Source organism: Labeo rohita, chromosome 22 (assembly GCF_022985175.1).
Source record: "Labeo rohita strain BAU-BD-2019 chromosome 22, IGBB_LRoh.1.0, whole genome shotgun sequence".
Classification (NCBI taxonomy): Eukaryota; Metazoa; Chordata; class Actinopteri; order Cypriniformes; family Cyprinidae; genus Labeo; species Labeo rohita.
In genome coordinates, this window is record NC_066890.1 from 43668796 (window position 1) to 43685848 (window position 17053).

The 17053-nt window shown below is 37.3% G+C and overlaps 2 protein-coding genes across 2 annotated transcripts in view; both read right to left on the minus strand.

The window, feature by feature from the left end:
* The window catches only part of LOC127153406 (natural killer cell receptor 2B4), a 39006-nt gene that overhangs the window by 8111 nt on the left and 13842 nt on the right, over positions 1-17053 (minus strand). The gene's annotated exons all lie outside the window — the stretch shown is intronic.
* Positions 1650-6527, minus strand: LOC127153582 (natural killer cell receptor 2B4-like). The gene is made up of 6 exons (XM_051094759.1): positions 6314-6527; positions 5121-5459; positions 4669-4971; positions 3668-3793; positions 3503-3570; positions 1650-2966 (listed from the first exon to the last, which is right to left on the minus strand). The coding sequence occupies exons 1-6, from the start codon at positions 6357-6359 to the stop codon at positions 2916-2918; spliced, it is 933 nt and encodes a 310-aa protein (XP_050950716.1). The 5' UTR covers positions 6360-6527; the 3' UTR covers positions 1650-2915.

A 17053-nucleotide genomic window follows, 5' to 3' on the forward strand; every position in this document is an offset into this window, starting at 1 on the left:
CTTCAAAATCTGCTGTCTGCCACAGGGCTCTACTTCCTTACATGTGGAATAATGACTCAACTTAACGTGTGGAGTGAATTAGGTGATTTGTAACTTGTTTCTTATTTCAGAAATTGGAAGTGTTACAGCTGACCCATGTTACAACCATTAGGTATCACCCTAATGTAAAAAAACAAAAAAAAAACAAAACCAAAAAAACAGGAAACTGCTGGAAATCTTCTTTGGAGTTTCACTCTTAGGACATTTAGGACAAGACTATTTTTCTGGGCAAAATGTATCTCTTTATTTCACAACTCTAAATTGCACTAAAATGCAAACACATAAGCAACTTCATTGCGTCATTAAAGGAGAAGTCCACTTCCAGAACAACAATTTACAAATAATTTACTCACCCCCTTGTCATCCAAGATGTTCATGTCTTTGTTTCTTCAGTCGTAAAGAAATTATGTTTTTTGAGGAAAACATTTCAGCATATTTTTCCATATAATGGACTGGTGTGGTACCCTGATTTTGAACTTCCTAAATGCAGTTTAAATGCGTCTTCAAACAATCCCAAATGTGGTTGTAAACTATCTCAGCTGAGAAAGAAGGGTCTAATCGGTTATTTTACTTACTTACTTTTTAATGCCAAACGCTCATCTTGTTTTACTCTGCCTAGACTGTTTTTGTTCTGGTTCATGACAGTTAGGGTATGTCGAGTTTTTTTACATACCCTAACTGTCTTGAGTCAAAATACACAGAGTTCAGGGAGAGAAAGGCAAGACAAGCATTTGAGATTAAAAAGCATTTAAATAGTTTTTTTTTTGTTGTTGTTGTTTGTTTTTAAATAACTGATAGTTTTGCTAGACAAGACTCTTCTTCCTCGGCTGGGATTACAACCGCATTTGGGATCATTTGAAGCCGCATTTAAACTGCATTTTGGAAGTTCAATATCGAGGCACCATACCAATCCATGTGTGTGAATGCATGTACAACAGTTAGAGAAAGCTAGACATTATGTTTTTTTAATTTTTAAATGTGGATATTTTTCTTACACACACATCCGTTTGCTTCAGAAAGCCTTTATTAACCCTCTGGAGCCACGTGGAGCATTTTTTATGATGGATGCACTTTATTGGACCTCCGTTGGACTATTGAATATTAATACCAATTCACTGCCATTATAAAGCTTGGATATGGACATTTTTAATACAATTTTGGTTGTATTTGTCTGAAAGAAGAAAGACATATACACCTAGGATGGCTTGATGGTGAGTAAATCATGCAGTAATTTTCATTTTTGGGTCAAATGTCCCTTTAGTTAGAATATCTCCTTAGATTATCTGAGCTTTATGCTGCTGGTTCACACACTGCTGTTCTCATTATAACATTCACTTGTGGATGCAACAAAACCGCATTTTTAACACACACACACTGAATTATGCTTTGTGCATTTACCCAGCACAATAAACCACATGCACTGAGCTCAGACCCCTGACTTACTAACCTCATTAACGGTTTAACATTTTCCACCAAGGCATTTCATATCTTGTAAAACAGACATTGCAATTCAGTTGCGCAATGTCAAACTGTAATGAGCTTTATATATGGATAGATTGTTCAATCAGTGTCTTCAATAAATGTACATCCATTTTCTATGAACATGACATTGGACAAACCTCTACATCACGGCTTTACTGTGGCAGACAAACATAATCAGTGCAGAGAGAATGTTTAATAATGCTTGTTCAGTAAATACACAAATCACTTCAACAGCTTAAACATATCAAGTACAAAAGAACAAACAAGCAAAGCAGAAAAAAAGGTGACAGGAAGCCTTCATATAGACTTCAGTGCAATACTAATATCAACATTGAAAAAATTTGAATAAAGATAAAACTGAAATCACATTAGTAACATTAAATCTGGAACTGAACTGGGTTTGTCAGATTAGACTGACTACCAAATTGTAGATATTTATTCAGATGTTATTGACATTTTGGCTTCATCTGGTGTCTATAAATTATCCACTTCACACAAACATAGATAATACTGAGAACTATTGCAAAACATTAAACAGTTGTTATATAGTGCACTATATTACATTGTGAGACCTTCTTCAGAAAAATAAAATGTAAAACTTACAAGTACCTTACAAGATTTACTTGCACAAGAGAAACTTCTTGCATGTCATTTCCATTAAATTACAATATTTATTATGTAAATTAAACATAGATTACACCATAATCGCATTAATAATCTAAAGAATCTTAGATTATTATTACATCTTGAACTGATATTTTAGAAATATTGCTAGGCAGCAATAAATTGAAAATGACCTGTGTTAATGGTGATTTTGGTCAAAGGCAGTTGAACGTTTTGAACTTTTTAAAAATTAATTTTCCTTCATTTTGAACATTTTGATTTTTGTCCCACAGATCTACCTGCACAGAGCCAAACCCATTACAGTAGTCAACATTAGAAGTGGATCAAATTCTTTCATCAAAGTTGTCCTAAAACCAAAACAATGCAGATTCTTGTCTTAGGACAACTTTGATTAACTTCTTTGATCCACTTCAAATGTTGACTACTGTATACTATTGTGTAAGTCTCACAAAGAGTCTGCAGAGGGAGCCCTTAGCACAGTGATTTTGTAAGCATCCTATGGCACAGAACACATTTGGCCTTATTGTACTTTTGTATGAGTATATGAAAATCACAAAAAAATGTCATATTATTCATCGGCTGTGTGTTCTCCAGAAATGTGGTCTTTGAAAGATCAAATTATTTTACTTCAATTTTATGATGAAATTCAGTCACAACCAGTGCATTTGCAGTTTAACTGGGGTTTTGAGCTTTGCTTCGTACTGACATACACCTCAACATGCTCTGCTCTGTAAAAAAAAAACTGAGCTGTACGATAGTCTACATGATCATCATCTCAAAACAACTTCCGAATACACTGTCTGATCGTGTCCATTAGCCCCCTGTTAAGAAACATACAAGAGAGAGATGAGAACACAATAATGATGTTACACATGCTTAAAGCACATGCAGAAAATGAAAATGACAAAACATATCAAAAACAAACAAACAAACAAAAAACACTATGTGAGATGTTTTATTCCCACAAAGACGGTTAAAATAAGAAATGAAATTCAGCAATTATCAATGGAAAAATTAAAATCATTGACAGTCAAAAAGTCAAAAGTCATAGCCAATGCACATAAAACAAACAGGAGATCCTTAGAGTGATGTGAAGGTTTGAATCATGTTTAAACAAAATTAAATGTAGATTTAGGGATGGATTCATTGTTTGATCCAAAAAAAGAAAACAAGCAAGCATATACACATTAAGAACCATTAGACCATTTTGTTTTGTTGTGTATGATGTCTGAGTGGTAAATGATACAACACCATGTATATAAAAAAATAAAAACAAGTAGACAAACAAATTAAACCAGCTTATCAAGCTTTCTTTAAGCAAAGACAATTAGTGCAGAGATTAGCAAACGTATCTTACCTTTTCTTGATCTCTGTGTTTAAAAAATGTTGCATCTGTATAATCAACCTCCTCGTCATTACTCTGAGCTGTTTGATAATAATTTACAAAATGTTAAAAAAAATTGAAATTGTGTTTCCAAGATTTTTTTACACTTCTGTATATTTGGTTGTATTTAATACTTGCCTTGTTGTTTTGCTTGTGTGTAATTTCTGCGGTGACATCTTATTAACGCAACTACAGCAGTGGCCACTAGCAGCATTAAGAGCAACACCAACACAACAAGAAGTTTGTTGGAAGTTTGGTTGGATTCTGTAATGGATAAAACACAGTCATTAGACTACTACAGACAAACAAGATACTATTTTCTATATTGAAAAAAAAAAAAAAAAAAACATATTATTCCAAATCTTGCTCAGTGTACTCCTCTAAACTGAATAAAAGTGATTTCCTAGATAACTAATTCATGTTTTAAAAATATCCAGTTTTCCTGTCATAATTAGAATATTGAAGGGTTTTGATAATGTTATTACAGCACTCTCCTACCTGTATAGTTCTTACCTTTTTTAATAGTCCAAGAAGGTCAATGAAAACATTCATCAAAAATAAAATGGATGTTCTAAAAATGTTGTTCTCAGAATGTGTTCTCTCAACCATAACCATAACTTTCATTAAACACAACATGATGAAGACATTCCAAGAACATTGTTCTAAGAATATTTCTCTTAACATCATAAGAATGCAAACATCAATAAAATTGTGTTAATGTTATAAGAAAGATCTAAAAATGTTTGTTGTATCTTAACCTTTGCAGAATATTAGTGAAAGTTGCATGAATATTCCATGTTAGCTGGGATGCTATGTTATGCTCGTACACACTCGCCCGTCTATGAAGTTTCATTTCTATAATTTTTATAGCTAAGAATATAACCTTCAAATAATGTGCTGGGAAACTCAGATCTAAGAGCACACCTAAAAAGGTATAATTAATTCAAATGCTTAAGAGACAACACAAGTTCATCTACTTCTATAAAACGTTTAATAAATAAACCAGCATGACATTATTAACTGGATCAGTTGGACTCTGAGGGAGTTTTTACACTTTTTGGCAGTTATCAGGTCAAAGTGAAAGCAATTCTGACACAGTAAATGTGCTCAGTGTGAAAGTCCCAACTATACTGTTGTACCTGAACTTCGTTGACAGAGTCCACTGATGTCCAGATGTTTGGTCTGGTTGCTGATGGGATTGTTGATCACACAGCTGTAGGTGTTTTTATCCTGATATTCCACCTCCAGAGGTAGAGAGAGACTGATACTGAGATCAGACACACTGATGCTGGACAATAAACTGTTTCCTTTGTACCAGGAGAGACTGACATCTCTCACATTCAACACTGAACACAGCAGTGAACATGTGGACATTGATGATCCTAATGATGATGAAGAATTTTGTGAAGAGTCTCTGATAATAACAGGAACAGGCAGAATACCTATAATAACATGAAAAAAAAAATATGTCAGGAACAATCAGTTACTATAATGACATGTAAAGATCCTCTAATGTCATTGATCAATAAATAACAATGTGATTCTAGATGATCAGCTTTGCATTTAATAATAATTTATTCATTTTACTCACCATAAACATGAACACTGAAGCTCTTGTGTTTAATCACTCCACTGATGAGATGTACTTTATAAAGTCCAGAGTGTAATTTGTTGGTGTTTGTGATGGTCAGAGATCCTGTCTGATTATCTATCTGTAATCTGTGTCTAAATCTCTCATTCTCACCACTATCAGATATCGAAATGCTTTGTGTATTGGTTTGAGCTATACGATTATCTGAACTATTAAGTCTAAATGTCCACAGTATCTGATCATCTCTCTTTCTTTCAGTAAAATCGTTGTTTAAAGTGACAGAATCTCCCTCCATCACTAATATTGTCACAGTTTCATCTGTATAAACACCAGACAAACCTGAAGAAAAGAGTCGGCACAACAGTCACAGATTATCATCTCAGATATCTTTCCGAGTTTTTTTTTTTTAAACAATACATAAAACTCCATTACAATTTATTAAACATAAAAATTAATAAGTATGAACTATTACATAACTGTTTCATAATGAAATGTGGGAAGAGGGATAGTTTGCCTAAAATGAAGTTTCTGTCATCATTTACTCTCCCTCATCTCATTCCAAACCCATATGACTGATTTCCATCAGTGGAGCACAAAAGAAGATAATCTGTGTTTTCTTTGTCAATACAGTGAAAGTCAATTGTTTGGACGCCACTGCTTATCAGAATATCTTCTTTGTGTTTCACAGATAAAGAACATCACAACATGAAAGACATAAAGGTGAATAAATGATGATGCTTTTCACTAGTTGTCAAATATGTGTGGGCTTATTCTCTTTGGTGCTACAGTATTATTCACTTTGTGAATGTTTAAAAAGAGGAAACTGCAAAATACTTTCTTTTATAGGATATTTACAAGTCGTACAGGTTTGGAACCACAAAGGACAGTGAAGTTACATTTTGGACTAAAGCTGTACTTTTAAAGTGATTATCTTATGTAGGCTACAAATTAAATTTGATGTATTTTGGCTAACTGTGCAGCGTTAAATGCTGTAAATTGCCCATTCGATTTATTATTTAACATTCCTGGGTCTAAGTTTACAAACTCTAAGCGAAAATTAAACGAAGATGACGTTTTAGTTTACACTATACACTTACTTTAATAAGCATTCCTGTTTTCATCCAAACTAGAACATACTGGAATAGTTTGACTGTGGCACAAAAACTGAATTAAGCAATAAAAACATAACTTACCACTTAAAAGCCATAGACAAAAACAGAAAAACGAATGAAACACCATATTCGTTAAAAGCCAAAACAGTGTGGAAGCATAAAATCCGACATGTCTGAAAATAATATTCGGAGAGCTCTTCACGTATACAAAACCTACAACAAAAAAGGCGGTGTCTAACTAGGCTACTGATGCAGCTTTACTGCTGGGTTTTGGCAGTTAGTCCGATAAATAATTAAATACCACATACAAAGTACTTTCACTTTTTACACTCATTTAATACGTTAAAAGGTTTTTAGTCCTGCCTTTTTTCCCCAAAGTTTCTGAGGAAAAGAGCGCTCTGTCACATCATGTAAAACCAAACGCCATCATCTATTTTTATTACGCCATCATCTATTTGGAGCAAGCGTTTTAACTTGCTGTCCGAGAATTTTACCTTTTTTTTTTTCGTTTGTTTGTTTTGCTTATGTGCTTGGAGAAACTAAAGTTAGAAATCCGAGAAAACAGCGTTCCTGCTACAAGAGCCTTTTTGGCGTGCGTGTAAACGTTAAGATGAAACCTGATTGTGGTGTGTAATAAAGGTAAATATCACTATTTTAATATAAATAAAGAGCAGAATATTAAAAATTACATAATATAAATAAAATTAAAAGAACTAAACGTATTTAATTGTGTGTGTATGATACATAAAATGCTAGCTGTGAGCTTTGGAGTCAGCCTACACTGGATGTTATTAAACACAATAAATAAGTAAAATTTTCAGATATGATGGAAAATGACAGTGCTGGTTATGGAGTGTGAAAAGTTGCTTAAACAAGTTTATTTTCCATAGGAAAGGGGCCATAGTTACAGTATGCAAAACATGCAAACAACCCTTTATTCTTCTCGAATTTGCACAGGCCTAAAGTCAACGCGCAATCCTGCAAATGTGAATCGCACTTACGTTTACAAACACATTTCACACTTTCAAGGCATTTTTCACACATACGAAAAGGAGGTGATAGTTGATGTACACCAATATATTCTGTAGTTTTACTTTTCCTTCCTATAATCATGACATCTTGAAAATTTGTAGTGTTGCTAGGTTACTTGACTAAGACTAATTTTAATCAGTCTCATGAATGTATTTAAAGAACTGTTTAAGCATTTTCATGAGACTCAGAATAAAGTTGGCCTTAGTCATGTAATTTATGATGTGTCTGATGTTTCTCCTGATTTATATTGAGATTTAGAAGAAGATAAGGAAATATAAATCAATTAATTAAAAAAAAGGAATCAAATATATGGGGAGCAGTGGTCCTGATGACAAATACAGATATACGTTTCCTTAAGCTGTTGTAGAGCTTTTGTTTTAGGTTAATGTAAATTAATTTATCTGGTATTTGGCACTTTAATGAGGGTTTGAACAGAATAAAATCATTTCTGCATCAAGGATGAACATCATGACCCGAGGTGATAGACAGTGCTATATTTGAACTCAAAACGTTAGTTTGCTGTATGGCAAAGTTAAGGGACTAGATGCCCTTCACCTAACCACCAACCCACCCACACACACGTAAGCACTCTCAACACACCTACCACATGCAATCAAAATACTTTAGCCAGTAGCCTTCACAGACCACAACGCATCTTGCATTTGCTCATAAACGGAGTTGGAAACTGTGTCACAGTGCAATCAAAACCTCATGTGCTTTCCAAAGCAAAACATAACTCAGAACTCAGGTTCTGTGCAGAATTAGAAAGGCACCTGCATAGCACGTATGCAATGAAAACTGCACATATGCAATGAAAACTGTACTTTCCAAAATAGACACGAGAAAATTGGCTCCACAAAGTTTTGCATATCTACTATGAACTTTATTTGCATGTACGTTTGTGCTGATTTCATCACACTGCTTTGCCTGTTTGAAATGCATGCTTATTCTTATTTGTAACAGCAAAGATCAGCAACTCTCTATTGTGGAAGGCATTCATATATGTAGAAATTTACTAACTGATGATAAACTATTTAATCTAGCAAGCAAAACTGAATAAAATAGTTAGTAAATTATCTGTAAGTCAGTATTAAAAAATAAATAAATAAAAAAACTAAAGATAGGTTAGTATTGCTCCTGTTGGTCGCTTTGAAAATATGAGTCTACAGCAAATGTTTTAAATGTTTTATTACTGGAAAAGCAATACCAGTAACTGGCTCCATGCTGGTATAAACAGATAAAGTATTTTGTCCACATCACTATGAATGCATGTTTGCAGTAAATTTTGCAGTGTCTAATTTTAACCGTGAAGCTGAGGGTATTTTTGCATATAACTCTGCTGACATAATCTTTGATAAAGCATTATGAGATCATCTATAGGCCATGACAGTTTTCTGTCATGAGTGTCTGCATCTGATGAAACTAGACAACACACTCAATAACATGTTTCCTGAATGTCATGGTTAAGTTTTAATAGTCTGACACATCAGCTGTGAAACTCGTTATAGCTGGACATCTTTCACACCACCAGCTCTGTATATTTATGTTTTTCTCTACTCACTCTTAGGTCTATAATTGATAAATTGCAAAGCTTATGCACTTTCTGAGGTATTATTTTTGTATATAAAAATAACAAAGGCATCTAAATGAAATGATGCCTGATAGCATTGCTCTACTTTATGAAGATGGAAAACCCATGTCTGTGGGTTGTGAGACTGTTTGCATCGCCCCTTTCACTTATTTACACCCCACATCCGGTGAAACCATCTCTTTTAACAATCTCTGGGTAAGTCGTTTCACATAAAAAAAAAATAAACAAATAAATAACATAAAATAAAACTTATGCCATCACATTATTGAATCATTCTCCAAAAATGTACATTTCACAACTGCAACTGAACTTTAACCCTACTGACACCAGTTACATGAAATCAAGGGAAAACTGTTGGTTTTAATTCATTTATATGATAAATTACTTATATTGTACACTTTTAGACCTTGCACTAATGCTTAACATCTAAATCTAAAAGAATAAAAGCTTGTACATGTCATAGATTTGCCATTTTATTATTCACTTATTATTTAAAAACTCCAACTAGCAATCTCTTTTTCCTCTTTCATTTTTTAATACAATGGCCCACCTGCAGCTTATGTACAGTACAAACAGATGGTCTGTGGGGGCAGGGTATTTCCAGAACATCTAAAATTACAACTCAAATAAACATCAGGCACTACAGAACAAAGTCCTTTTCATAATAATGTCAGAAAGGCGCCCATAGGGAAGTATTAAAGTCCATGTTAAAGGAGGAGGCCATATTTGAATTTAAACAAATTAAAAACAAATCTGTAGGGAACAGACAAAGCTCTTTCAGTCTTAATTTTATAAGACTGACTTTTGTGCATTATGCAGTGCAGTCAAGAGGGAAAATAAAAGTGAAGGTAGAGGGAAAATATCCACGACTATTGAATATTTTATATTTTATTAGCAATGAGGGGGTGTTGTTAATTCACATATAATTTATAGTTATTATTATTATTTAGTCATAATAAATTCTTTACAATGTACAAAATATAAAACGTACAGTAAGCATCCCAACAATTCACTCTCTCTAATACAAACTGGTAACACTACAGTCATAAAAAAACGATCAATTTGTATGTGACAGAGAGTGACCAATGTTATTGCTCCTATGGACCACAGAGGGCAAAAAAGCTTAAGCCTTCATGATTCACATCTTCACATTACCATTTTAAATTGGTGATATATTTGAATGGAATTAATGTAACTTTAACATATTTAATTGATTTGATTAATTATGGAAAATAGTATCCAACAACCAGATCCCACTGTTCTTAATTTTTGTTTGAGGAGTCTACAAGTTAATATCATCCTTTAGTAAAATAAGGGGAAATATTTAACTTGACCCAGGCTTTAAATTCCCACCTTGACTATATAAATGAATTAGTAATAAAATATAGCCTACATAAATGTGAAAGTGAGATAAGCAGCTGTTTATAATGATTGGCATGATTATGATTATGTCTTTTTGCAAGACATGAAAACATCGCCCCCTGCTGTTTGTTTTTGATTTGTCTTGCCGTACTTACTCAGATGTGATGTTATAACTAAACAGTAGCCTTGCCCACCAAAGCAAAGGTGACCAATCAGACAACAGAAAACAGAAAAACACGAAAATGGTATTTCAAAAACACCTAAACAACTAAACATAATTTAATGCAATTACCAATTAAATACTTAATACCATTCTGGACAATGATGAGAGAAACTTCAGAAAATTATATTAGATCATCTGAACGTCATGCTGATCGTTCACACAGCTGTTTTCAGTATAGCATGCAATTGTGGATGTGACAAAAAAATGCACTTTTATCACAAAAAAAGTGTGCATTTACCAATTTACCAAAAAGAATAAACCACATGCACTAAGCTCAGACCCCTGATTCAGGCTAATGACCTCAATAACACTTCAACCTGCTTCAAAGGCCTTAGAATATTTTCAAATTTACCATATTCCTTCGCAGGCAACATCAAGCAGAATGAAATGAAATATGAATAAAAGTTTTAAAATGAACACAAAATTTACCCTCAATAAAGACTTGTACACTTTGTGTACTTTGTACACTGTAAACCCCGATAAGTTAACAGAACTCAAAAAATGTTTTTGAGTTAATAAACTTAAAGTAATACATTCTCAGAAGTTAAAGATTTCTATTACATACTACTTTTAGTTTTTGACTATAGTTTACTTTTTTTTTTTCATTGGGTCTACTCAAATATTTTAAGTTATTATGACTTATTATTATGACTTTTTAATAATTTTTGCCATTGCATTAAGTAAACAATATTAATATTTAATTATAAAAATTAAGTTATATAAACTCAAAAAAATATGAGCATTACTTAACTCAATATTACCTAGTAGTAAACTGAAATACTTTAATTACACAATACTCAAAATCATGTGGCTCAAAACTTAAATTTTGTGGCAACCGACTGCTTTAAAAACATGCAACTCAAAAAACTTAAGTAATGACTTTCATTGAACAGAATTTTCTTAACCTCTTCCATTTAACACAGTGAAAATGAATATTTAAAATACAACAGTATATTGTTTATTGTGAAAAATTAATTTCTACACACTGTAGAATTAAAAAATAAAAAATAAAATTCCACAATACCACAAAACTTTTACAACCTCAAAATGCAAAAGCATTTCATTAACAAATATCAAATGTACTTTGGTACAGCTCGATAAATGAAATAAGTCTTTTTTAACCTTTTAAAACAAAAGCTTTTTTTGCCCTTAATTACCCAGCTTCGTTACTAACAACAAGTTAGTAAATGTAAGACAGCAGCAACAATAAAAGTACAAAATGTAAACATTTTACAAAATTATTTCTTTTTACAGGTTTATATTCAATAACTGCTGTTAGTGATAAGGCTGTGTGCATATATAATGCCAAAGAATTAGAGCAGACAGTAATTGTGCAGACAAGTGTCACTCATTCAGAAGATGAGAATCCCTGATGTTAGCTGTATTGCAGGTTGGAGCGTTTAGCCAAGTCCAGGCCCTGGTTCTACAGGGGTTCAAGAAAAAGCACCCTCACTTGAAGCCGTAATAATAGCATGCTGTATGAAGAGATCTGGCAAACTATCCCCGGAACATCTTCAAGCTCTGGTTCATCAGACTCCTCCTGAATAAATAAGAGAGAGAGGAAACAGAAATGAATAACCAACTAACCAATATCAAGTCTAATATATCACGTTTATTTATACAGCGCTTTTTAACAAAACAGGTTGTGTCAAAGCAACTTTACAGTTTTAAATAGGATAATAGTGTGTCAATAATTCAAAAGTTCCATGTTGCAGCAAAGTCAGATAGCAAAGGACTGATCTGGGTTCAAAAGCGTTCCTCACTGATGATCCACCTCTGGGGCTCATCAAGTTGACGTGGTCCCCGCTGACATTTAGGGCTGTAGAGGTCATCTCAAGATGCTGATCCACCATCTGAGCTGGGTACAGACTGGATCTGGTGGCTCCGGTGACCTCAGCATAAGAAGTAGAAAGAAAATATTTGCGTAGAAACAGAAACAGACTAATATTAGTGTAGATGCCATCTTATGATGCAACAAGTACATCAGGTGTTATGGGAAATCTGCCGCCCGCAGTTGATTTTGGGTATTATCAAACTGCCAAAGTTTTGAGAACGGACGTGACAAGTACTGTATAAAAACAGCAGACATGAGGGACTATAATGGATCAAGTACATTTTTTAACCCATTTTTATAATTAATTTCTGTTCAATTAAATACTGTTGGATCATGAAAACTGTATGCTATTTTATTTAGTACTGTCCTAAATAAACAATTTAACACTACAGATGTTTATATACTCCACAAGACAAAATAATATCTCATTTAAATTACCCCGTTCAAAAGTTTACATACCCTTGAATCTTCAAGGGCCAGATCCTGCACATTAATTGGTTTTCCAGCATCTTCTACATATTTGAACACTTTCCAAATGTTACTGTATGATTTTGAGATCCATCTATTTACAATGAGAACAGCTGAGGGACTCATACATAACTATTACAAAAGGTGAAAACATTTACTGATACTTAAGAAGGCAACACAATGCATTAAGAGCCAGGGGGTGTAAACCTTTGAACAGAAATGTTTTGAATGTGTACATTTTTTCTTGTTTGCAGATTTTTTTTCCATTTAGTATTGTACTTCAGAAGGTACATAAATATTTACATTTCTCCCAGAAGACAATGTAAGTACAATTTACTCTGATTATCCAATTCTGTGCCAATGTGGTGCTTTCTTGAGCATCATTGAATGTTCTCATCTTTTGTAATAGTTATGTATGAGTTCCTCAGTTGTCCTCAGTGGGAAAAGATGGATCTCAAATTATATATTCACTTTTTGAAAAGTATGCAGATGCTGCTGGAAAACCAAATAATGTGCAGGAGCTGGAGGATTTTTCTGAAGAACAGCAGGCAGATGAACTGCTCAGGACAAACAAAGGACTCATAAACAACTATCATAAAAACAGTCATGGATCATCCAGGAAACAACACACAGTATTAAGATACAAGCGTATATAAACTTCTGAATGGAATGATTTTTATAAATTCAGTCATTATTTGGTTCTGTGGAGTTTAAATAAACATCTTTTTGTAAAATAGCTTATTCAGGTCAGTGCTAAATGATTAAACTAATAAAATGTTTTATAACTATATATACATTTTTATAAAACTAACATTTTACATATTCTGCAAGGGGTATGTAAACTTACGAGCACAACTGTACATGATCATTGTAGATTAAACTTAAACATTCAGAAACCAATAAGACAAACTCAAAGCCTAAAAAAAGCCTAGTTCCTTAAATAAAAGTTAGAAACTTACTTTCTTTAGTAGAATACTAAAGACCCATGATCCCTTGGTCACTAACACCCTTGGTGGTCCACTGGTGCTTGGCGACGTAGGGTGGTCTTCTGAAAAAAAACAATTGGTCTGTGTAAGAAACTAAACATTATTTACTACATTACTCACATAATGACATACAGCACTTGTCTAGTTTGTAAACCTTACAGAAATACAGTAAAAACACTAATAGTGTCGTCGAGTAGTGTACGACACTAGGGGTCGCTCTTGAGAGCCCAAACACCTCTGACAGTATAGAAAACAGGCCAATGAAATTGGGTGTGCAGATTTCACAGCTGGCCACGCCCGGCCATCCGGGTACAAGTAGGGCAGCCTGTGCATCTGCTCACTCGTTCTGTTCTTCGGAGCCGAATGCAGCGTCTCTGCGTGAGAAGCGGCAACATTCACCTCTTTCGTCGTTGGATCAGCAGCACAGGCAGCGGTCTCTCCCTCTCATACACAGATAAGTGTTGTGAGAGTTCCCCTGCGTGCGTCGACGGCGATCTTGAGGAGGAATCTTCCTTCTAAGAAGGTATTTCTCTGAAAGAGCTAGCGCGGTGGGATTGTGTGTTGGTTAACATATCTTTCCCTCCGTGCCATCCTGGTTGCGGCTTACCTTCCCGTACGATCAAACACGACGGTTGTGTTCAGTCTGGAGTTATGCTCACGCTGATACAGCCTTTGTTGTTGATTCATGTTTTGCTGGCGAGAACATGATCATGGACGCGCTTGCTCGCGAGCCGTGTGCTTTTCACGAAGCCGCGGCTCACCCTGACTGCTTTCCGCTACGGTCCTTCTATCTCCGGGTACGAGGCCGTTGCTAGGGGCGTCAGTGGCGAGTATTAGGAAGCACGGATGGTTTCGCCGGGTGAAAACCCCGCGAACCTCTCGCTCCTCGCGTCCCGCGGTCGAGCTTTCGGACGAGTTTGTTAGTCTGTCTCAGTACAGCTGACTTTCTTATTCGGAGCTTCTAAATGGGCGGAAAAGGTTAGCGGCAGCATCGCTAGGAGGGCGTGTACTGTTTAAAGCTGAAGCTTCAGCTGAGCAAACCTCTGTGGAGCGTTGATTCTCAGTTGGAGGCAGACGCTAATATGGCGGTCATGGAAGGGCTGGTTAATAGACATCTGGGTAACGACCGGTATGCTCGTTTCCAGTGCCTGTTTTCCGAAGGTGCACGAGAGGTTGATGGTATCGCAGAAAGTCCGTTTAAAAAAGAGAAAACGGGTGGGACGTGATAGTCCAACTTCTCCTCCTACACCATCCTCGATGGGGGTCCAGCGAGGGGGTTTCAGAGGTTCACAGGGCGGAGGGAGCGATTGAGGGGCACTGCCCTCAATACGCCGCCGCTTGTTGGGTTCCTCCCATGACCCCCGTCCAGAGCCTGTAAGTTCTTTCCGGGCAAGGCTTGCATGGCTTCTGGACAAGCTGCGTCCGCCTGCTGCGATTCGATACGAGGGTGGTGCCAACCTAGAGCTGCGGGAACTGCGTACGATACCGATTACGCTCGGTAAGCTATGAGGTCGTGGCGCACGCTCTGGGGAGGGCGATGTCCACTTTGTTGGTCCAGGAACGCCACCTGTGGCTTCACCTGTCGGAAATGCGGGAAATTGGAAGTTCGCTCCCCCCCCATTTCCCAGGTCGGTCCTTCTGGCAACACCGTGATAGCATTTGCACGCAAGTCCTTCACGGTGGTTAAGGAGCAGCTGTGGGTCAGGCTTCGGCCCTGTCCCCCGACTACTCCTGTCTGTCGTCGCCACGGACGGCCCCCTATAGAACTCCTGAGGCCCCGCGACAGCCGGGCCTCCGCCAGACCCCGCCCAACGGTCAAAGTTCTTGTGGGAAGGTGGCAACACCAGCTTGTCAGTAGGCTGGCTAGAACCCTCGTTAGGCTTCTAGCTTGTCCTCAGACAAGCAATGCAGAGCAGGCGGCCTAACTGACCCACCCAGATCCACTCTCGACCCGGGGATGAGAGGTGGATTCGGCACAACGGTTCTGACTGTCTGTCTCCACAGTCAGTCACTGCCGGGTCAGTATATAGGCCCGGTTATCCCGGTGATTTTGCAGCAATAGCCCTCCATTGACGGCTAGGTGCTGAGTCTGCAGACCAGGGTGGTTGGGCACTTACCTGGTTTCTGCGTGTTGGCAAAGACACACCGTGTCCTTGGGGCTTCTTCTCCAAGCACGATGCTCCTTGCCTTATTCAGCGACATCCCCATTCCTGGTACGTCGGGTATAGTTCACTGAGACTGCTAGCTGAGTCCCTACGTGGGTGCGATCCCTCCCTTAGCTTCTCAAGAACTAACTGACTTGGCTAAGCAACTCAGGTTGCAAGGCACCCGCTGAAGTCTATGGCATTCTCTCAATATCGACTCAGAGAAGGGCGAGAATGTTGTGGTTCTTAAGCAGGAATCGCAGCCCCCCTGGGAAGGGTGCGATAGAGCCTACCCCGGCAGCCAAAATGAGGGTAGGGGTTCTAGCCCCTACTTCATTGTACCAGGATGGGTGGTCAACGCATGCCAATCTGAAACAAGAGTTTTTGAATCGGGCCCCCTTCAGGCGCCCATTCAAATGTTAGCCCTGGATATAGGGCTAGCATAGCTCTTGTGTGGTCAGGGTTTAAGATTGGTCGGTGGCGTTGCACCTGAAGGACGCATACTGTTATGCCTTTCCCTCCAAGACTCTGTCTTCAAGGGCGGGCTCATCAGTACAAGGTTCCCCCTGCAGCCTATCCCTATCGTCCCGCACCTTTACGAAGGTCAGGGGGCTGCCCTCCGGGGTAGAGGGCATGTGCATTCTCAGTTATCTCTGTGACTGGCTGCTCTTAGCACACTCACGAGGTGCGGTTTGCACTCTCAGGGATGTGGTTCTCAACCACCTGGCTGGATTGGGACTTCAGGTCTTCTGGGATGGCGTCCACCCAAGTTCCGTGGTGTTCTCACTATGTCGGTTCAGGGCCCCAACACCACGGTTCTTCGAGCAAAAATCGCAGTCCTTCTGGCGAAGGGTGCGATAGAGGCTGTCCCCTCAGCCGAGATGAAGAAGGGGTTCTACAGCCCCTACTTCATTGTACCCAAGAAAGGTGGCGGTCTCAGACCAATCTTGGATCTGAGGGTCTTGAATCGGGCCCTGCTCAAGCTCCCGTTCAGGATGTTAACCCTCAAGCACATTCTCACGTGTGTCAGAGTTCAAGGTTGGTTTGTGGCCAGAGACCTGAAGGACGCGGGTTGCCTTTTTCTCCATATAGACTCGGTCACTGTTCTACGCGTTTGCCTAGGACTGTGTACAGTCAGTGCTGTTGTGCGTGGGTGCACTCCGGGTTCACCACAGCGGTCT

Excerpts from the sequence above, each read along its gene's own strand:
- LOC127153582 (XM_051094759.1), bottom strand. The coding sequence starts at position 6,359 with ATGGTGTTTCATTCGTTTTTCTGTTTTTGTCTATGGCTTTTAAGTG. Across the intron at positions 3,794-4,668 it reads ACTCTGTCAACGAAGTTCAG|AATCCAACCAAACTTCCAAC; the intron begins GTACAACAGTAT and ends TATCCATTACAG. Across the intron at positions 3,571-3,667 it reads CACACAAGCAAAACAACAAG|CTCAGAGTAATGACGAGGAG; the intron begins GCAAGTATTAAA and ends ATTATCAAACAG.